Source organism: Cupressus sempervirens, chromosome 3 (genome assembly GCF_028749045.1).
Source record: "Cupressus sempervirens isolate cs-2001-9-10 chromosome 3, ASM2874904v1, whole genome shotgun sequence".
Taxonomy (NCBI): domain Eukaryota; kingdom Viridiplantae; phylum Streptophyta; class Pinopsida; order Cupressales; family Cupressaceae; genus Cupressus; species Cupressus sempervirens.
Window position 1 is genome coordinate 419067023 of NC_143120.1, and position 8876 is coordinate 419075898.

The 8876-nt window shown below is 37.1% G+C and overlaps 1 protein-coding gene across 3 annotated transcripts; it reads right to left on the minus strand.

The window, feature by feature from the left end:
• Nucleotides 1-534: 534 nt before the first annotated feature.
• LOC149566808 (TMV resistance protein N-like) lies at nt 535-5397 on the minus strand. Of its 3 annotated transcripts, none has more exons than XM_089820134.1 (5): nt 4546-5397; nt 3364-4459; nt 2939-3223; nt 1773-2805; nt 535-1424 (listed from the first exon to the last, which is right to left on the minus strand). In XM_089820134.1, the coding sequence occupies exons 1-3, from the start codon at nt 5004-5006 to the stop codon at nt 3155-3157; spliced, it is 1626 nt and encodes a 541-aa protein (XP_089676260.1). In that variant the 5' UTR covers nt 5007-5397; the 3' UTR covers nt 535-1424; nt 1773-2805; nt 2939-3154. The 3 variants fall into 3 exon arrangements, with proteins under 3 accessions (XP_089676260.1, XP_089676259.1, XP_089676261.1); XM_089820133.1 differs by having other exon boundaries at nt 1773-2849; XM_089820135.1 differs by having other exon boundaries at nt 1773-2849; nt 2939-3120; nt 4546-5396.
• Between the last annotated feature and the right edge of the window lie 3479 nt (nt 5398-8876).

The following is an 8876-nucleotide window of genomic DNA, read 5'->3' on the forward strand; positions in this document are numbered from 1 at the left end:
TAGAAGCATTCTTTATCTCTAAATTTGTGTCACATTAGTGTTACAAAGCATTGTAACATTGAGTTTCATGCAATTACTTTGTTCTTGACTGTTGATTTTAACATTTTTTGTTTATTGTATTTCTAAACATGTCCATGAATATAGCACCATCAGCTACATCTATGCACCTCATCTAATGCAAGAACTAGTACTAATCTCTTACAAGATGGGTTTGTGTGGTGTGTGTTTACTAAATTTAGTGCGCATAGATATGTTATTTCCTTTGGCTCAATATTTAATAGAAATTCATCAACCATTGTTCCTTCAAAGGAACATGGCTTCCTTTCCAAAGTTTCAACATTTAAGTAAACAATTATCAGTATTATCATAAAAGCAATACATATTTACTATGCTTACATTGAGATCAATGCACTTCCAATGACAAATTTTACAAAGGTGACCTTCACTTGCAAAAAATTAATAATGCAATCATATACTTTGTTTAGACAACAACTTATCTTTTAAAGGGTTTCAATATCAAATCATTACGAGATCTAATCCAAGAAAACATATGTTCATTTATACTCTATATATATTAAGATCATTTACATATCGGGTGCTCCTTAAGAGCAACAATTACAACTTATTCAAGCTCCTTTTGAGCAATCACACTAGAAACAACAATTGGAAGATCAAAAGTCACAACTTAGAATTCCACAAAGATGTCCCTCTTGGGATTTGAACCAAGGTGTCCACAATGAGAACTCATTGCTTCAACCAAGCTAAACCCCTTGGACTTTATACTTTGTATATACATAAAAAAAGGTTTAAAAATATGTACAATCACTTAACCTTGAGGGAGGGTAAAAGGGGAAAAACATTTGTATGGCAAGGAATATAATTTTTAATATGTATTTTTTCCAATGGAGTCCTATCGATGCCATGTGGTTTTACATCTCAAAAGTTATTGTTTTGGGTAGCTTACCTTCTTCAGAATTAATAGTTGCATGACAAGTTTTATACATTAAAAAATTGTAAGAGGCCTTCCAATTCTCATAATTAGACATTGCATTCACCTTCAATTTATTGCCCCTTTTCAACCAAGGAAAGTCTAAACTGCTATTTGTTCGAACTAGATGCACTTCTAGAAAATCTCCACCATCAATACTTGAGATTTGATGATTCACTGGACATTGACGTGAGCTCTCATCCCTTTGAATCGTGTAGCTCAACCTGTAAATAGGTAGGTTTGCCCCACAATCCTTGTGGATCTAGTCCAAGGAGAGTAGACACGCAATATATCCTGCACAATATTCTTTGCTCTCATCTACACAATAATCTATACACTTGTTTTCATAGCCATTCTTTCCAATTGCCTCCCCAAATAACCAATTTGCAATGGGGTCCGGATCATCCATTAAACAACTTTTGTTGAAGGAGCAAACCTGAAAATTAAAAAAGCTCACATGTAAATCATGTTAGTTCTACTTTTAAACATACATGGAACTATCAATGATATAGTGTAACTTTTACACTTGCTTAAATGGATCATCTAACACTACACTAGCTCTCCTAATAGAATCCACCTATCAATTTAACTACCTAAATAAGTCAAAAGCTCATAATGTATTGTTTAAACCGAATCCAAAATGACTTCTAGATTTAAACAACCCACTCAAATTTCGATTTGTTTAAATAACTTGACTGAAATTGAACTAGTTTCGTATTCTCTCCAATCAAATCTTTCAAATAAACCAAAATAATCTAAAATCCAGTTTGCGAGGAAATCTTACCTTGAAGGAATCATATAATCCGTGCAAGTGAGCTGATGAGACCCCGGGCCCTCCAAAGTAAATGGACTCGAGTGCTGTGAGACCAGACAAGGAATTTACCAGGGTCTCACATGAGAAACTGTTGCAGCCCACCAGATTGAGTGAGCTCAACTGCTGTAACGATTGGAGGCCATGGAAGTGGGTGACGTGGCAGGAATTACGGAAGTCCAATGTCATCAGACGTGGCAGTCCTGGAAGGCAGGAGAACGTGTGCAATCTCCTACAGTTGCGAGGAAATAGGATTTTCAGTGATGACGGCAGCGCCGACAGTTCGGAAAGCTCACTGCAGTCGTCCAGATGAAGCTCCTCAAGTTGCATTAGATTTTCAAAGCCGCCAGGGAGATGGTGGATTCTGTTACCTTCTAGATGTAACACTACCAGTGTACACAATTCGGATATTCCTGTAGATATTCCACTGTCAGACAGCCGGCAATGGCTGACATCCAGATAAACCAAGCTTTTCAGGCCTACAAAGTTGTTGGGGAGCTTTGTAAGCTTAGAATTGTGGTGAATTTCTAGTCTTTCTAGTCGAGTCAAGTTGCCAAAGCTAGCCGGAAATTCGAACAGATGTTGGCAGGATGAGAGATACAGCTCCTCCAGATTTAGAAGCCCCCCAAAATCGTGAGGCAGAGAAGAAACAGAGCATCCCTCCATGTCGAGAAAAGCTAAAGTTTTGAGGCCACCAAAGCCGTTGGGTAGCTCAGTGAGCTTAGAATTGTGGCGAATTTCTAGTTTTTGTAGCCGACCCAAGTTCCCAAAAGTGGTGGGAAGTTTAGAGAGATTTCGACAGCATGAGAGATTCAGCTCCTGCAAATTTATAAGATCCCCAAAATCCTGAGGCAATGAAGAAACAGAGCATCCTTCCATGTCCAGAGAAACTAAGCTGCTCCAGCTTCCAATGGTGTCAGGCAGGCTGGTCAGTGAATGGGAGTGGTGCAAATCCAACTTTTGCAATGGTGAATGCCATAGTGTGCGAGGAAGGCTCTGCAGGAATCTGCATCCCCTCAAGATAAGAACTTTCAGTTTCGGAAGCATCATCTGTTCAGATATCATGACATCCACAAGTTTATGAGAAATTAAACTGTGTTTAATTACAGAACATGAAGGAAGCTATGTGTACTACATACATCTGGGTTTTCTTCTGTTTCATCCCACAGATGAGTGATCTGGCTGTCGGTCACTTCCAGAATAACAAGGTCTTGCAAGTTCATTCCTTGGGGCAGCCGATTTGATGAATATCTTGTCAATCTGAGCCATTTCAAGTCCTCCAAGGAAGATTCCTGAGAAAAGTGTCCTTCAATGGCAACATCTGTGAGCCAGAGCAGCCGCAAGTTGTACATTAACTAGAGCATTTCTGCCCTCAGTGTCATATGCTTCTTGGGTTTATTCGAAAGATAAAGAACATGCATGGCCTTTTCTTGGGATTACAGTGGAATACACAAGTGTTCTTCAGTTCCTTATTTAGATTTCTAGCTAATTTTTAAGATTGAAACAAAAAATAGCCCATTGAAACATATTAAAAGCATTGTAATGTTCAAAGAGAATTCCATACCCTGAGTCGGCATAAGACATCGGGCACATCTTCCTGGTCGAATAGTCTTGTGGGTTCAGGGGTCTCTTCTGCAATGCTTCTTCCCACATCTCGGAGGCAGCGATGCATCAGCAACTCGTTATTAGGACTCAATTCTACGAGGGACTTTTGCAAGAGATTTCTACGACATGCATGAGGACTGCGAAGAACCTCTGCCCAAAACATCATAGCTATTTCTTTCTTCTTCCATGTCAGAAAACAAGCGATATCTTGAAACATTTCCTTTTCATGGCGGTCAAGAGCATCATAGGAGATTCTAAGTTTCTTTTGCATGCTAGGCTCGCACGTTAACTTACCCACCATTTCCTTCCATACATTTCTATCCTCTTCACCACACAAAAGTTTCCCAAAGATTTGAAGGGCGAGTGGAAGGCCTTCACAGGCAGCAACAATATCATTGCATAGTGTTTCCAGTTCTTGATCTGGACGGTACGAATTAGGAAATGCATGGAACTTAAACAGCCGCAATGCATTGTGGCGATGAAGACCGCTTAGCTTGTACACTTTATCAACTTTAACCACTTTCAGAATTTGTTCGTTCTGTGTTGTAATGATGAGATGGCTGCCTGCCCCAAACTGACTGAAATTTCCTCCAAGAGCATCGAGCTGTTGTGGAGTTTGAATGTCATCGAGGAGGAGGAGAACTCTCTTACCCCTGAGACATTCTTGTAACCGATACTTTCCCTGATCAACATAACCCACTTCACCTCTCAAACGTGAGACATCTTTGAGCATCTGGGTTTGCACATTTACGAGCCCATCCGCCTCTTCACATCTTTCTCCCACACTCAGAACACAGGCAAATCTTTCAAACCCTGAGAAGAGTTCTTTGCAAATAACTTTGGCCAGGGTAGTTTTACCTATCCCACTCATCCCATGTATGCCCAGTTTCACAATCTTCTGCCGATGATCAGCTGCTGCCTTTAGCAATCCCTTGACATTTTCCACAGATCTGTCCAAACCGAAACAAACTGGAACATCCAAAACCTTCAGGGGACTGTTGTAATGTAAGATTTTCCCAATTTCGACCACCACGTCTCGAATCAAATCGTTGTCACTGAAAAAGTGTGAACTATTATTAATGACATAAATGGCAACTATAAAAGGAAAAGAGCAAAGAAAAACACTGAAGCAGAGGATTACCTGGAATAATCAGTGGAACACCAACCGGGTATGTTAGCAACAGCATGTAATGCACCTTTGAATTCAAGAATTGGCTCGCTTTCATGCTTCTCGAGGTCCTCTGCATATATACAGTGAAGATTCAGAGGGGAAACGCCATAAAACACAGGACAGATTTTAACCCCAGATTGAACCATAATCAACAGTTCCGTCAAGCACCATTTCGACTCGGCAAACTTTTTGGAGAAAATAGGAATGCAGATTCTACTTTCTGTGATCCCTCGACTCAAACCAGTAGAGATATGGTTGCCCTTTTCTAAACTTTCTTGGTCTAAGAATGCCCAAATTCGTTCTCGATTAAGAGCAGCATACAGTGGTTTCGCAAAAACTTCGCGGGTGTCAGGGCCGCGAAAACTCAAGAAAACATCGTACGTTTTGTCGACTGATGGCTCAGCTGAGGAACAAGGCCTAGAGAAAGACATTTGTGGCTGCAATTTTTCAAATGAGGAAAGCCCAATTTTTTCTCAAATGAATCTGAGCTTGTATTGCATTTGTGCCATCAATTGATGAAAGCCCAAAATTTTCTCACAGGAAATTAAGCTTGCACAACAGTTATGCCTGCAATTTTTCAAATGATGAAACCCCAAAATTTTCTCAAAGGAAAGTTTGAGCTTGTATTACATTGCCCACCCTCTTTTGATGATCGGAATCTATACGATTCATTGTTTTCTGCAACTTTTGCTTACAGAATCCGTAGATAACAACAGTTTCTACCATGGTATATTCCTTTTCAACTTCAGCATTGCATTGTCGTATTTGTTTTGCTCGACAAGAATTACTAGGGGAAGATTAGTGTGATGTATCACAGAGAGTGAGTGGATGCAATTCTTCATACTTTGTTGGTGTCACTGTCTCTTGGGCGGCGGTAAAGATGGATTCTTTTGTTTATACTCCATTATTATCCACTCCCAACAGGGACGTTCTCTAATTTGATGGGTCCGTTTGCTGGTGTCAAGGGACGTTCTCTAGTTTGCTGGAGTCCATTATAAACACTCCCAATAGGAACGTGCTCTAATTTGCTCCACAAATGGGTCCCTACAAACAAATCTATATTTATTTGGTAAACTGTAACATCTGCTTTTGACTGAGACTTGGTCTTAATGGGAGGTACAATGGGATAATTATACCATTTCTTTAATGATAATAGATTCTTGATGAGTTGTCGACGTGGGATAGTTCTAGAAGTTTACAAAAATCATTACGTTGCAAAACAGTAAGGTCAAGGACCCCTTTCAAAAAAAAACATATACAATCTAGGCTTTTTATAAAGAGATTTATCTCTATAGATATAATAATAATAAGAGCTTGAGTCCCTGCTATCGTGCTTAATCTTTAATAAATGATATGTCAACCAGTCGTCGCTGAAAAATATTTGTAATTCTTTTATTTCTGTTAGAAAAAACATTAATAACTTTTATAGTTAATGAATAATGAAAGGGTTGAGGTTGTGTTAGCAACACCAAATGACATTTATTGATAATTAAATTAGAGATCATCTATTAAATTTTTGAATGTAATAATCAAACTTGTTAGAATTGATTGTTACAATGTATAGGTATTGTTTATGTATCAACACAATCAATTATAATAATATAACTACTTGATAATTTTTTCAAATATTTAGATATAATAATATCTTGTCTTTTAATATTTAATTATATGCAAAATATACTTGAACATAAAAGATTTCAATTTGACTAGGTGCAAACTTTCAAATGTGCAATAAATAATGGATGAAATTTTGATCTATATTCTATTAAAAGAGATTAAGGTTCACTCCATATTCTAAGGGGTTGAAATAATTAAGTGGGTTGAAGTAATTTTACTTAAAGGATGGTCAATAAATAAGCTAAAAAAATTACATAGAAGTTGGTAAATATTTTTATAGATTTTAGTCATATTAATTTTACAAAATATATGCAAACAATTATATAGACACACACACACACACACACACACACACACACACACACACACACACACACACACACACACACACACTATAAACAGTTAAAAAATTACAATCCTAATGCATTTATTTTATTAGATAGTAATTGTAAATATTTATCAATATTAGAAAATAAATATAAAGTATTGTATGCATATAATAATCTTTTAACTCTAGTGTTTCTATAACGTATCTTCCAAAAAGCATTCTATTTAATAGAATGAATGCATTTATTGTTTTATTAAATTTATTTTTAATATTTTATTAATTAAATTTATTATTAACCTACTATAATCTTATATTCCATAAATATTTCACATTTTCATGATAATAAAAATATGTATGCATTTAAAGGGCTTTCTTATAAACTTTGACACATCAATCAAATTAATATTTCAAAGCGTGTAGAAGCTTCTTGAGTTTTACATAGTTGTAAAATTTGATACAAAGCAATTTGAATAATCTAGAATACAACATAGACTGTATTTGCCCTAATCTTGAGGTGGAATGAAACTTTTGGATTCTACCACACCACTTGATGAGGCCCAAGAACAAAAATTTTAGTCCATGTATTATAGGGATTACAACTAACAAAATGTCTTATTGGATATCATTCAAAGGTATTAAGGAAATAAATCCATAATACAAATTATAAAATTTTATCAGTACCACTGTTCAACAAAACACAAAAGGTCATAAGTACTTTAAAAATCAACAAAATTTTGATCATTAACATAAACAAACAATAAAAACCCAGTTTTCTTGTCTAGTTTAAACCATCTTTTGATTTTGCCCACTGAGTGTTTAGTATGTAATATGGGCAACAGATGACATTATAAGAATTTAATTAGCGGTAAAAAACAACCATTTAAAATAATGGGAAATCCTAAAATGACATAACAAAATATTTTCTATTGTAGAAAAAAATAAGAAAAAATTAGCAATAGTTCTTGATACAATTTTTTATAAGGAAATGTACTTCGCAAAGATATAGTAGATGCATCGACATGGCACTTAAACAAAAATAGTTGGATTGCACTTTGACCCACCACTAATCCCCATTGAATTTGGCAAAAATTGACATAGTCTGTTAATTGACAGGGTCTGTCCTGCACAACAAGAGGAAAAAAGGACCTGATGCAGGAGCATCCAGAGGTATAAGGGCAATCCTGTGTCACCCAAAAAAATGTACTTAGACTTAGTTTCTGTTTCATGTGTTTTCATTTTTGGATACCCATTTGGGTCAAATAAAGGTTCCAACTCTCACAGTTCCACTATTAGTGTTCTAGGATAGAGTATTTGAACAACTTGGGATACGTGTAAATGCCAAAAAAAAATTAGAGTATGTAATTGATCCATCATTTTGGTGAACTAGAAGGTGTAAATTGGCCAGATGAATGTAATTGTAATTTAGAGCATTCCAGAAAAAGAATCAGGTCAAAAGACCCCACGGTTTGAAAGTTATCGTAGTTTTTCGGGTTTTGGAGACCTCCTAAGAATGCTTCAAAGTCAAGTTAGGGGCATTAAATGACCTCAAAAAGGGCTGAAAAATGGGGAATGAGTGACACTTGTCCATAGGGCTATAGAGCGCTTCGAGAGCTTTTTGAAAATGTAAACGGTTCGTCAATCAGAGCTACGGTTCAAAAGTTATGCCTCCCGAAAGTTCAGTTACCGTTTTTGGATTCTTCTAAATTTGCATCAACTTCTAACGTGGCTTCTAGAGCCTTCTATTTGGTCGGTGGATGCCTACTAGCACTTTCTAGAATGTATTCCTAGTCCTTAACCCTCCGGGGTGTATTTAAGGACATTTCTGGCATTGTAAAAGGCAGTTTGGAGTGGAGTTTGAGAGGAGGTACTGAAAGGAGAAATTATCTCCAGATTTATGTTTTTGTAACCCCATAAGGCATGTTTTGAAGTCTATTTTCTCTATACTGAATGTACTAGCTTATTTTCACAGTTAATACAATTTCCCTTTTCCTGTTGTGTCCATTCTGTGTTTGGGTTGTGTCCCCATCAAGTGGTATCAGAGCTGGTTTTCCTGAGTGTGTAGACAGAGTGCTGACTGTGAGGCAATTTGCACCAGGACTGTGTGGTTGTGGGTTTGAGTTAAGAAGATGCCTCCATAAAGAGAGCGTGGTGGAAGGGCCGGAGATATTAATCTTGAGGAGGTTAGAGCCCTCCAAAGGCAGGTACAAGCATTGCAGGAGGAGCTCCGTAGAGGAACAAATGTTGCCGCAGGTAACGACAGTGAGGATGACAATGAAGAAGAAGAAATTAGACCAGAAGGGGAATTTGACAGGGAAGTTCTGAATTAGGCAGAGGAAAGGCTTTTTAGGGCCATTAC